We start from the raw sequence: 14,042 nt of genomic DNA, 5'->3' as shown, positions 1-14,042 counted from the left end.
CTTTTGAATTTGCTATCATATTTAAGTCATAAACGAGCCATGAGAGTAATATCAATCACCCCTCATGAACATAGCCATCAAATTCATGATATGACAAATGCTTTGAAAGTGATGGTTTAACATCCTTCTCCAACCAACATATCATCAAAGTACAATGTCAATGTTATTTGCAAAAAGACTATGAAAGTGACTTGACTATCAAATTAGAAAGCAAAAGAATCAGAAGAATAAGCCTGATGTGAAGTTTAAAGGTGCGATACCATATTCGGTATTTCATTGAAGCAAATCGAGTACATTACAAGAGGCAACGTAACAATAATATCTTCGTAAAGAAGCTCAACTTTCCTAATTGGAGTGATAATCCTTGGTTTTCCGAAAAGATGTCTAATGTCGGGAATATTTGCTACCCGGATTTACAATCTTCATAAGACTTTATCGTAGATGTTAAGGTTTTGCTAGTAATGTACGCACGTCTCAGGCACAGCATCACAGACCAAACTAATCAACCCAGAAGCGCAAAAAAGAGAGCATGTGCATAGAATAATCGTAACATGTTTGCATCTACCATTACTCGACTGAATTAGAATTTGAGAGATGATATGTCGATAGTCAAAAACGATTACAGAAGGAAGGGTGTTGACGGTATAAATAAACCACTAGTAAATATATGGCATTATTCTCCAGGGCACAACTTTACAGTATTCAGCCCAAATGTCTTTATACTTCTCCGCACATCGAGCTTCATCCCTTCGCTCTCTCCATATCAGCAAAATAAGAAGATAGATGGGGTAAAAGTAAGGAATCGGAGAGCTGCAAGCACGAGGAACCAGGTGAAAAGCGGTGTCAGATGCAAGCACATTTGCATTACCACAAAAATTAAGAACATGGCGCTCACCTTATTCCACACGGTAGACTAAATGACAGTGCCAATAACAAGTCTCCTAAATAGTTACAATGCCGAGCAATTCCCCTGGCATTGTACATATAACAATGAATCAAATAGTCCAGGATGACACAAGCAGCATAAGCAACAAGTAGGTGTTCAACGGGCCGGGCCCCATTTTGAGCCCTTATCCGACTCGTTTTTAGAAGGGTTTTTGTAAGGACCGGGTTAAAAAATGGGTGAGGCCAAAACGGCTGTACTATAATTAAAATAAAGTGGGCCAAAAAAAAGAGCTTAATAAGGGTCGGATCGGGCCTTTTAAATAGCATAATTGATGGAAAATTTAATTATTAAAAATGACAATGCCAATAGGAATTATTAACGTTTCTACTATTTAATTATTAATAAATTAATCAATGGAGATAATATTAATTTTAAGTAATAAAAACGGGCCGGATCGTGTCGGGTAAAGCTTTCAAAGCCCAGCCCATATTTACTTAATCCCGTCCCGGCCCTTATCGGCCCCATTCATCACCCCTATCAACAAGCTATCGATAACAGGAAATGTTTGGATCTTTCTAGATTCGGTATTCAACTAAGATGAGAAGATTCGGTTCACGGAAACTTACCAATATCCAGAAACGAGCAATTTGCCCCCAATGACCTTTGGAGCTTTGCCCCATATGGGTGCTTTAGGATTTTTCTTAAACACGTGTTTCTGCTTGTTAGAACCCCTGAATATGACATACCTGTCCAGATTGGAACATACAAGTACTGAGGAAACATAAGGATAAAGATACAGACAACAAGCAATTGGTTGCCGGTCGCAACAAAGCAAAAACAAAAAAAACTTGTGCCCAGAGTGTCGAGAAGATCCAATGTAATTACCCCATTACGAAGGTAATACAGTTTGCCACTACTGCGGCTGTCGTTAGCTCAACCTTATTTCTCAAAAGCCACCATCCCTGCGACAAATTGCACATTCACGAATCAACAATCTAAAGTCTTTATGAACGGTGAAAATTGCATTTACTACTAACTCAATTTCAATACCATTGTAAATAACACACTTCTCTTGGGCATGTATTTGTAAATTAATGTTATGATTGTATAGTGTTTTAACTCATCAAAGTTAGACTCATATATGCATATTTCCTGAACATTTGACAATGGCATGGAGGAAAAAATTAACAGCCAAAATTCAAGTATATATTAGATGGATGAGTGTGCATATCTTAAAGGATAAAATTTGAAATGAATATGTAAAAAGGGTCTAGGAGCCGTAGAGGCGAAATGAGTAAACCCATTAAGTTGCTCTTGTCATATGCAATGAAGACCTATAATAGCTCCGGTTGGAAAAATGAAATGTGAGACTTTGAGGAGATTAGAAGAGGGGGAGGTACGACAAGATGACTTGGATAACTATGAAGAATCGGGATTTTGAAGAGTACAATGAGAATAGATAGAAAGTAATGGAGGATGAGAATATATGTAGGTGATCATTGAAATTGTTTTTTTTTTATATTTTTAGATCAATATTAGATAAGACCGAATAAAGTAAAGTATAGTTGTGTTGTTGTGGGTCGATTTTTGGGTTGGCTTGTTGGGTTCAACATTTTTCAAAGTGAACTTTTAGCAAATTTAAGTTAATTATCGTATGAAGTTTAGAAACCAAAAAAAAGAAGGGATAAGTGTCACAAGATTTCACAAAACCAAACCAACAATAAATTCCAAAGCAGTTCTTAACAGTATACCTGGATGCTAAATGTAAATGGAATCCACACTAAATCACCAAAAACCAACATAAAGCCCAATCTCTCAGCAATTATGTCCCACCTATAAATCAATAAAGATACATAGTTTAAAACTTGTACTCTAATTATTTACGGCTCACAATTGATCAAAATAAGCAACATAAGCAGTCGAGTCCATGTTTCAAGTTCCATTGCCAAAAAAACAATTGGAAGAATAACACATCACATAAACAAAGAAATTAATTAGACCAGCGCATTATACTCAAAATTAATTGACGCTTAAGACAATGCCCGTTTTCAAGAACTTTAATAAGCTTATATTAGCAAAAAGGTCACTCTTATTTTCTTTTCATTTAAGCGCAAGGTCCTAGGAAAAAAAGAAAAATAAAGCATTAATAGTCAATAGGAAAAATAACATTATGAAAATTGAGAGAAATCATGTCATGTTCCTAAATATTGGTAAAAACAACAAAGTTGTTCAGAAAAAGCTTATGTGGGATCAAATGAACTTCATTTACTAACCCTAGCTAAAGGAGGAGAAGTTGGGTAGGAAGTTTGGACTAGACATTCCTCATCTCATAAGATTAATTAACACGGTAATCACAAGGCATCCAACCTTGGTGGCTCAAAAGTATCAATGGGACTTTAAAGCGGAAATAGAAGAAATTGTACTCACGTGGAAGTCATGTATTCCTCATGAAAGAAGTAGTCAAGGATGTAAAACTGAAACAGCATATGAGATATTGTATTAGTATATTATTTAAGAGTGAAAATACCATTAATCCCAGATATTTTGTTAGAGGGTACGAAAATGTCATACAGTACAGAATAGCTGGTAAAGAACCATAGATCGATGCAATTCGCCATCTTGGATACTTTTACCCAGAACTGAAAGATTAATAATCAACCATCCTAGCATTCCAGCTCTCACAAAGAAAAATCTGCATATGAAAAATGTCAAAAGCATAAAAGCTTTGCTTTTAGCAATAATGCTTATTGCATGAAAAGTAATATGTATAAATTCAAGAGTCAATATCGTAAATACCATAATGTTTGCCTTAAGATTAAGGATGACAAACTTCTAATTAAACTATGTTCAATAAGTTAATGAATAGAAAAAGAAGGTCACAAAATCACGGAAAGTAGACTAGACAATATACCAAGATGAGAAGCTGAGAAGGGCTTTAAGTGTGCAAGTTTTGTGGTCACAAACAATTGAACCAAAGAAAATCCAACAACATTACAAGTGTTGGGTAGCATGTTAAAGTGTTCATAATGACATGAAAACATTACAAATATAAAAAGTGCAAATCATGACTTAATCCAAAGAGCGTTAGCAAGTGAAAATTGTGAGACATACTTGAGATCAATGCCCATAAATTGAGGATTTAGCTGTATTCCAAACCACCTATTGGAGAGCACAGAAACCAATAGCATGCATAAGTGGGCCGAATCAGACACTCCATATTTGAAATTGACATATTAAGTCTAATTTTTAAAAAAACCCATCTTAATTTCAAATATATGATCAATCTTGAAAATTTTCGATCTTAACTCTAATGATCCAAGCACACGGAGCACTAAATATTGTTCCTAAAGACAAAGCTTAACATCACGAAAAGATGCATCCATCCAGTACTTAAAGGTGCAAAGTTTGCCTAATTCCAATGCACTATTCTTGAAGTTTTTGCTTTAAATTATAGAGGAATGAATGAAGGGCATATTGCATAGTCAATCTTCTCATGCAGTTGTCTTTTGTTGGATGAAAAATCAAAATAGAACATCCTCCGTAACTTAGTTTATAAAAGGAAGCTTATAAAGCTAGTGTACCCCTTACCACAACCTATGAAGAAATAATTAATCTAAATTTTATAATAGTCGGATATGCTGATAGAGAGATACTAATAAGTGAGGGTAAAATGAATGCTGATGTTGGAAACATAAATCTATATATAATATAAATCTATGAGTTCTGGATGGTCATAAACAAACCCAAAAGATTGATACTCCTGAATTTAGGCGTTCATGCCTAAAAATGCCATGAATAGAAGCCACTTCATTCTCTCTCTATTACATACTTGGCTACTTCAACTACCATAACATAGACGTAAGAGAGAATCAGAATAATTTTCAGGTTGCAACTTATTAGCATCGCTTTATAGTCATCACATCACCAGATTCCACAATTCATTTTTCCTTCAAGTTAATAGTGAAGGAAAATAGTTTATAGAATAACCGAACTCAAAAGTGCATTAATGTTGACTATCAAAATTACCAGTCATGAATAATGTTTCCGGCAATATGCGGCTTCAAAGAAGAACTTTGGTCACGGGAAGTGCTACCCACTATGTAAAGATACAAAGTGACCTGACATTTACAACTATAGAATGTGAGTAGACTATGTGATATGTCCAAGCAAGAACATTTGCAAGCAGTGTGTAGAGCAAACAATACGAAAGCATGAGTAATTGAAGAAAATTATATGAACGGTAGCAATTTTGTAATTAACAAACAAATCAACAAAGAAAGCATGATGTACAGGAGCAATGCCATGTGTTCTGAATAAACTAGCAAACTTGACAAAATAAATAAAAAAAAAAAAACTAGACATTAATTGATACACATGATTGCCAAACTAGTTTTGCATGTAACCATAAGAACATTGACTACCATAGTATCACATTGTAACTAGCACTATGTTTGGATAATATTATTTGGAAGAAAAGGAAGGGGGAGGGAAGGGTAGGGAAACTGGTGTGTTTTGCTTCCAAATCTTTCCAATGTTGAAAAGATTTGTTTTGATTAAAATGTAAAGGAGTTCTTGATTCCAATTCTCTTTCCTTCATTTCTCTCCTTTCCCTTATTGGTATCCGAATGAGGGAAATTCAATCTCTCCATTTCCCTCCCCTTTCTTGCATCAATGAGTAAACATTAAACTTACAGGACAAAACAATGAGGGAAGGGTGAGAACCACAACAGAAGAAATGATAGGAAAAGTTATTACAAGGAAAGATATATAATTGTGCACATGAAGAAGGCTTTAATACTAGTTCAGTTTAACAAATAAAAGGAGCACTTACAAGAAAACTGAAAATGAATGTTGCAGAGAGAAGCTCAAGTCCTCTGTCTGCAATGGCCTGCATACGAGCACATGTTAAAGTTACTACATACAAGTTAAACAGAACTACACAACAATAAAACCGACCATGGCCTGATTGATGAGTATGTAAGCAAGTGAGGATTACCCCTCGTCCGATAACTAATTATTTAAATCTAGGTCCATTATAGACGATGAATGAAAAAAACCAATGGAGTTGTAAAGTCCAGTCCTCCTCCCTCATGTTCCTCCTACGACCTCATTTATTCTCTTTTTGTTTGTTGCTGTGCTAAAAGGTCAGAATCCGTTGAATTGCTTACACTTCATTATTTCTACTTGGATACTCAAGATTCAAAGCAAATATAGTTGCTATAAGCCTATAACCATTTCCTACTATTGTTCAATGTTACGTAGAGGAAGTTTTGGGCACGTGTAAGGTGCCCCACCGCACAAAGCCCCGAAATTGACGGCCCCAAATATTAGTTCACATTAGTTAAATTACTTGATTTGGGTCCCGAAATTACAATATATATATATATATATATATATATATATATATATATATAAAAATAGGGGCTTAAAATTATTGTTCATTTTTGCTCCACACCTCCTCCCTGCTCAAAACAGTTACAGCTAAGGTTTTTGAGAAAATGACCCAATGAATTCAGTAAGTTTCAATTGAACAAAAGTACACAGCAGCACATTGACTGAAACAGCCCAAACCAGCGTAAACAATATAATAATATTGTCTACAAAGCATAGCGGAAGACTTATTGAAGTCTGAGCTGAATCCAACCTGTGGCTCAATAGCCGCAGCAAACCAATATCAGAGTATTTAAAAATTTTTACATAATTAAGTGAATATTATTTACAAAACATTATAAAATTATTACAATTTAATTTACAAATATCTAATTAACATTTTTATTTCAAAAAGAAGTCCTCGCCTCGTACATAACACACAATACAAATAGGCATCGTCTCCACATCAGAGCTAACCTAAAAATGGATCTATCCCCCATAAAGGATAGGCCCCATCAAAGATTGTCAACAATTGAATTGTTGAGTAATCCGACAAACTATCACATTTATATACAAGTCATTAACAAAATCTCCAATCAAATTCTTTGCTCAATTGGTAACTAACTAAAACATTATTATATCCAAATCCAAACTCTTTTAAAAACACCGATTGGTATCGACATAAACACGACTATGAACCTTTAGTTCATAACGAATCAAAATACGGCTATAACTGTACAAGTTAATAGCAAAATCAAAATACGGCTATTACTTTATAAGTCAATAGCGAAACAATATGGCAAATGAAACATATGCTTTCATTGCGAAACAAACAAAACTTTATATACCAAACATATTTATTCAAAACTCATTAAAAACAATAATGTAACAACAGTTTAAAATGTGGGAATATATGGACCGTCAGGAGGCTTGATCTAAATCCTAAGAAGACGAGTGATAGTCATCACCGAAAATACATTCTTGCAAGAACGAAACGGGATCATAGGCTCGAGACCGATCAGAATAACCATTACCTATTATCAAGCTATGGGATTTCCCAATAATCCAGATATAAATATTCGTTGCCAATTCCCAAAAACGAAAATTTTTCAATGTCGAACATTTCAATATAAAACGAATCAATAAATCTCTTGATTTTCTTTGAAATCAATAACCATAACTCATTTTCATAGTACAATATATTTAAAAGCTCATATTTATAAAGTTGTGAACATACAAAACATAATTTTGATCAAGAACTAGAAGCAAGGTCAAACGAAGTCAAAATCTAAAATTTCGAACACCAAAAATTATACAATTTTACTCAAATAACAGCAGCAGTAATACCACACCTTATAAAACATAACTTGAACATTAAAATACATAAATTAAATTTAAAAGAAAGTAGTAGGTTACCTTTATGAATAAATTCTTCAACCAAAAATCAAATTAGAAAATCAAAGAACTTCATTGATGCATTTGAACAAACACCTTGTGTACATCAACTTATAACGCCAAAAGATAACAATCCAAGCTCCCTTTTTTCATCACTATCAATAATACTCAACAAACTCATACTATCCATAATTACCCAATAAAGAAACATAAAATAATCTTAAATACTTGATTAAAATACCCAATTGAAATCTTACTTCAAACAATTGATCTCATGATTGGTTATTCTCGATTTTCATGACAATATGTTAGTATTTTGGTCATAACTCTCTCATACGAACTCATTTGGGGGCGATTCAAGTACCCGCGTGACCGCGTTTCGAAGCTCTACAATTCTTATGTAGACACCAGAACTCAACTCATTTGGGGGCGATTCAAGTACCCGTGCGACCGCGACTCGAAGGTCGAAGCTCTATAATTCTTATGTAGACACCAGAACTCAGAAACGCCCAGAAGAGGCTCGAAATCAGCCGAGAACAGAGAGGACAGAATCTGATTTTTAAGAACTAAAAGTGAACTTTTCTCTTAAACTTTGAAGATGAATCAAAACCACAAAAAGTACAACAATAAAATACTAAACCACATAAATTAGAACTCAAAGAGAACTCAAATGAACCCAACTTCAACACTTGAACTAATTACCTAAATAATACTAGAATCAATTACCCATTTGAAACACAATACCCAAATATTAATCAATTAATACCGACAAGAAACTTCAATTGAATCCTTCTTCAATATCCCAATTAACAGCTATAACTTGAATCAGTCAACTCCTTAATCTTGATTTCAATAACCCAAATTAATAAATAAGAATCATAATTTCAGAATTATAATGAAGATATATAAAATCCCCAATTCTACTTGATGATGAACCCTAGCTTTGCTTCATTCTTCAATAACCTAACTTGAAATCCTTGACTTAACTTTGATTGATGAATACTTAATTCACAAATCCTAACTCTAAATTTGATCAATCATACTTAAAATACTCACTTTAGTTTTTAACATTTAACACGTCATTTTGAATGTTAAAATTGACACTTTAGATGTAAAAACACTTAATTTGATTGTTTAATTGATTGACAGAATCCCAAAAGAGGTAGAACCAAAATAGAATGATAAGATAAACCACATACTGTAGGTGAAAGCAATCCAGCAGCAACTCCACCACCAAGAAGCAAAACCAACAAAATCAATGACAATAAACCTAAAAACCCAACAAAAAAAAATTAAAAATCATTAAATTTCAACGTCGAAAACAATAACCTCCTAAAAAGTCCATTATGGAAATTTGATTATGAAACAAAAAGAAAATAATTAAACCATTGCAGCGGTAATGGAGGCGACTTCCATCAGCTAAAGTGACACCAGGAATGATTTTTCCAGGAAGAAAAGACCCAAATATTGCTAAGTACCCAAAATATGATAGCAATAAACCCACCTAAAATCTCAGCAGAAAACAGTGAAATAAGATTGAAGTACATTAACCCACAAAATTAAGCATAAAGATTAAGTGACGATTGGTTAATCAGAAAAAGCTTACAGAAGACCAAGAAGGAATGGAGGAGTAGAGAAGAGGATGAAGATCCATTTTTTGAATCTGACTCTCTTTCTTGATCTTCACGTCAATATCTCAACACTTGCTCAATGTTTGGGATATTTTATCAATCTTTTTTAATTGTTAATACAATTGAATTTTGAAAAAATTAACGTGAACAATACAAACTTTTAGCTATTTTTATAATAAAGATGAAGGCTCTGTTAAAACAACAGCAAATCTGGCGTCCGTTGGCTTCAAAGAGTACTACTGCGGGGTCGAAAGACGGACTAACTGACGAGCAATTAGCAATAATGGAGGAAAATGCTCATTCTACCATTTTGCTATGTTTGGATGATCATATCATCACGGAGGTCGCTGATCAAGCTACAGCGGCGGAACTTTGGATGAAGTTGGAGTCATTGTATATGACTAAGTCGCTGACCAACAAATTATTGCTGAAGCAGCGGTTGTTCAGCCTCCAAATGCAGTCAGGTACTCCCTTACGGGAACATCTTAAAAAACTTAACTCTATTTTACTGGATTTGCGTAACTTAGATGTTAAAATAGATGATGAGGATGCTGCGCTGATTTTACTTGTGTCTCTACCATCTAACTATGAGAATTTTGTGTAGTCTTTTGTTGTTGGTAAAGACGCACTTCATACTAGGGAACTTCGTCAGAAAGCTATAGGTGATAACGGGGAGAGTGGCAGTGGGTTCTTTGTTAAGTCCGAAAAATCTAAAAAGAAGAAGGGGCTAACAAGGGTAACAATACTGGATCGGGTGCTGGAAACGACAATGAGGGATCTGGTAAGACTGCGGGGAAGACCTGTTATTACTGCAAAGAACCGAGTCACTTTTGGGCTAATTGTCCGATGAGGAAGGGCAAGTCCCAAGCTGCTGTAGTTGAGGAAAAACCGAAGGAGAACTATAATTCGGAGGAAGATTTGACATTAGTGAGTTCTGCTAAGTCTGGGGATCTTTCTGATGATTGGGTTCTAGATTCGGGGTGTTCGTTCCATATGAGTCCGCGTCGAGATTGGTTTGACACGTATGAGTCTTGCAATTGGGGTAATGTTATTGTACGTAACAACACACCTTGTAAGGTTATGGGTATTGGGTCCATGAGATTGAGGGCTAGAGATGGGCGAAAGTTGACATTGACTAGCGTGCAGCATGTCCCTGCTTTGGGGAAGAATCTGATTTCATTAGGTGTCTTGGATGATTTGGGGTACAATGGAGCGTTTTCAGATGGGGAGCTGTCCATTTATCGAGGTTCGGAGTTGGTACTTAAGGGTACCAAGAGGAACACCCTCTATGTCTTTAAGGGTGTCACACTGTCTAGTTTTGCGGTTTGCGCATCGGTGTCTCACCATGAGATGAACAAGATTTGGCATATGAGGCTTGGTCATATGGGGGAGAAGGGGATGCAGCTATTGTCTAAGAGGGGTCTACTATCCGGGATCAAGGTTGCCAACCTTGGATTTTGTGAGCATATTGTGTTTGGGAAGAAACACAGGTCAAAGTTCAGCAAGGGTGCTCACATTACTGATAAAGTGCTCGATTATATCCATTCAGATTGCTGGGGTCCATTTAGGGTTGAAGGTATGGGAGGTTTCCGCTATTTTGTGTCATTTATAGATGACAAATCACGATATACATGGCTTAGGTTGCTTAAGTCAAAGGATGAGGCCTTAAAAGCTTTTAAGCAATGGAAAGCTTTGGTAGAGAATCGACAGGGTAGAAAGATCAAGAAGCTACGAATAAACAATGGGCGAGAGTTTTGCAAAGAGGAGTTTAATCAATTCTGTGCAGATGAGGGTATTGGTCGGCATCATACCGTCAGGATGACACCATAGTAGATCGGTGTTGCAGAGCGGGTTAATCAGACACTGCTTAAGAGAGTTCGATGCATGCTCTCTAATGCAGGGCTTGGGAGGAGGTATTGGAGTGAAGCTGTGATGACAGCTTGTTATATCATCAATAGGGGTCCTCACTCGGGAATTGACATCAAAATCCCGTTTGAGATCTAGAGTGGTAAGTTGCCTAGTTTCTCTAATTTGAAGATCTTTGGTTGTGTTGCTTATTATCATGTTAGTGAGGGTAAGCTGGATCCATGAGCCAAGACGGGGTGTTTTGTTGGGTACGGTGATGGTGTGAAGGGGTTTAGAATCTATTCACCTTTAGAGGGTCGGGTCATTCTTAGTAGGGATGTCACTTTTGATGAGAGCATCATATATTATAAGAAACGCTTGGAGTCTTCCAATTTAGGGAAGGAAGAGGAGAACATACTACAGACAGATGGGATACTTGAGGTACATCAGTCATCCATTGCTGATTTACCTCGAGTGCAATTTATTGATGATGATGTTGAGGTTCTAGTGCCGAGTACTTATGAACCTGAGGTTGTTCCAACTTCTCCTAACTTTGGGGAGGAGGTGGAGTAGTCTAATCAGGGGTAATGTAGTCAATCTAACACTACTCTTGAGAAGCCTAGACGAGTTATCAAGAAGCCTATTAGATTGATTGAAGAGATGCAAGGAAGAAATTGCTTTGTTGAGAATTTGACAAGTTATGAATTGAGTGTAGCTCATGATGTAAAGTCATATGAACCTGCTACGTATAAACAAGCAATTAGTTTTAGCGAGTCGGCACAATGGCTTGCTGCAATGGGAGAAGAGATGCAGTCTCTTTATAAGAATAGAGTGTGGGAACTTGTGAAGGTACCAGAGGGGGAGAAAGCTTGTAGGGTGTAAGTGGATTTTTAAGAAGAAAGAAGGGTCATCTGAATCTGAGAAAGTTCGTTTTAAGGCCAAGCTAGTTGCAAAGGGGTTCAGTCAGGTAGAAGGGGTTGACTTTGTGGAGATATTCTCACCGGTGGTTCGACATACTTCTATTCGTGTGTTATAGTCAATTGTAGCACATTATGACCTTGAGCTGGAGCAGCTGGATGTTAAGACGGCTTTCCTCCATGGTGATTTGGAGGAGGAGATTTTGATTAAGCAGCCCGAGGGATTCGAGATCGCAGGGAAAGAGCACTATGCATGCAGATTGCTAAAGTCATTGTATGGAATTAAGCAATCCCCTCGGCAGTGGTACAAGAGGTTTGATTCTTTTATGGTTTCGCATGGTTTTGATAGGAACTCGTATGATTGTTGTGTGTATCATAGTAAGTTGGATAACGGTTCCATGATTTATTTGTTGTTATATGTTGATGACATGCTTGTTGCCACAAAGAATAAATCGGATATTGCTAGACTTAAAGAGTTGCTTAACTCGGAATTTGACATGAAAGATTTGATTCCAGCTAAAAAGATTTTGGGTATGGAGATCTATAGGGATTGCACTAGGGGTAAGCTTTTCTTGACTCAGAAAAGATACATCAAAAAGATTTTGTCTCGTTTTAGGATGGAGAAATCGAAGCATATAAGTACACCAACATCTATGAGCTGCAAATTGTCTTTGTCTATGTCACCTCAAACTGAGGAGGAGTTGGCATATTTGTCTAGGGTCTCTTATGCCAACGCAGTTGGTTGTTTGATGTATGCTATGGTATGTACTAGGCCGGATATTGCGCACGCTATCAGTGTTGTGAGTAGGTTCATGGCTCGACCTGGGAGAGAGCACTGGCAGGGGGTGAAAAGGTTTTTTCGCTATTTGAGAGGGACAGCTGACATTGTTCTTGTGTATGGGAATGGTAAGGAGTGTTTGGTAACTGGATATAACGATTCTGATTATGCAGTTAATGTGGATACCAGGAGGTCGGTGACCGAGTATGTGTTTACTTGGGTGGTTCTGTGGTTAGTTAGAAGTCTACATTGCAGTCTTCGGTTACGTTGTCTATTACTGAAGTCTGAAGCTGAGTACATGGCTTTAACTTCTGCAGCTTAGGAGTTCATATGGCTCAAAGGCCTTGTAGGTGAACTGGGTATCGCACAGAATTTTGCTACGGTGTATTGTGATAGTCTAAGTGCCATTTGCTTAGCTAAAGACCAAGTACACCATGATCGGACCAAGCACATTGATGTTAGGTATCATTTCTTGCGTACTGACAAGAGGGTAAAGGTAAAGAAGATCGGGACCGCTGACAACCCAGCTGATTTCTTTACTAAGCCTGTTCCATTTAGTAAGTTTAAACATTGCTTAGACTTGCTAAATATTGATTCTTATGTGAAGTAGTAGGCCCTTAAGGGCGGTGTTGGGGAGCTCCTGTTGTAGGCATGTTGGCCTTAAGGTGGAGCTTGTCCGGGGCTTGTGATGCAGATGGAGCATTATGAGTTGTTATACTTGGTGACAAGTATGTGATAGGTCTTGGTTGAGACTTGTCGGGATGAGTCTTGGTTGAAGACTTATCGGAATGTACGGCTTATGCGTGAGCTTTACATCGTGTTTTGGCTTGAGATATGTTCACTTTGTGTTGATGAGATCGTTTGCTGAACACGAGTTTTCTTCAAGGTGGAGATTGTTGTTAATGGTGACTCAAACTAGCTAGCACCATTGAAGAAGATGAGTGTGGGTCAAAGAGGACCTCCGCGGGGTGCGGAGTCGTTCTGTTTCCATTTCGCGGCTCGCGTAGTTTTTACACGGCTCGCCTAATTGCGGTTTTCTTTCACGGGAGATGTCTTTCGGGACGGTTACCTTTATTTGTGGTCGGTTATTTGTGGTTACTTAGACCCCAAGTTGTCTTTCAAGATGGTTTTATTATATATACCCCCTCTTGTTAGTACTAGGGATCTCATGATTCACAAATTAAGACAGATCACAAGAGAATCATTATAATTTGTAAGTG

At 36.7% G+C, this 14,042-nt stretch overlaps 1 protein-coding gene across 2 annotated transcripts; it reads right to left on the bottom strand.

The window, feature by feature from the left end:
- Window positions 1–239: 239 nt before the first annotated feature.
- On the bottom strand, window positions 240–9,410 carry LOC130827352 (delta(14)-sterol reductase). 2 transcript variants are annotated; one of them, XM_057693042.1, is made up of 13 exons: window positions 9,258–9,410; window positions 9,038–9,155; window positions 8,851–8,921; window positions 5,718–5,774; window positions 4,913–5,004; window positions 3,998–4,045; window positions 3,458–3,578; window positions 3,314–3,360; window positions 2,638–2,719; window positions 1,772–1,848; window positions 1,513–1,632; window positions 896–970; window positions 240–810 (listed from the first exon to the last, which is right to left on the bottom strand). In XM_057693042.1, exons 1-13 carry the CDS (start codon window positions 9,303–9,305, stop codon window positions 657–659), a joined length of 1,110 nt encoding a protein of 369 aa, XP_057549025.1. In that variant the 5' UTR covers window positions 9,306–9,410; the 3' UTR covers window positions 240–656. The 2 variants fall into 2 exon arrangements, with proteins under 2 accessions (XP_057549025.1, XP_057549026.1); XM_057693043.1 differs by lacking the exons at window positions 8,851–8,921; window positions 9,038–9,155 and having other exon boundaries at window positions 9,258–9,349.
- Between the last annotated feature and the right edge of the window lie 4,632 nt (window positions 9,411–14,042).

This window comes from Amaranthus tricolor, chromosome 11, assembly GCF_026212465.1.
Source record: "Amaranthus tricolor cultivar Red isolate AtriRed21 chromosome 11, ASM2621246v1, whole genome shotgun sequence".
Lineage (NCBI taxonomy): Eukaryota > Viridiplantae > Streptophyta > Magnoliopsida > Caryophyllales > Amaranthaceae > Amaranthus > Amaranthus tricolor.
This window is presented reverse-complemented; position numbering and strand designations above follow the sequence as displayed.

Coding starts and splice junctions, on each gene's coding strand:
- LOC130827352 (XM_057693042.1), bottom strand. CDS start 9,305: ATGGATCTTCATCCTCTTCTCTACTCCTCCATTCCTTCTTGGTCTTCT. Junction 2,720..3,313: donor GAGGAATACATGACTTCCAC/GTGAGTACAATT, acceptor ATTGATTTATAG/GTGGGACATAATTGCTGAGA. Junction 971..1,512: donor TTGCTCGTTTCTGGATATTG/GTAAGTTTCCGT, acceptor GTACAATGCCAG/GGGAATTGCTCGGCATTGTA.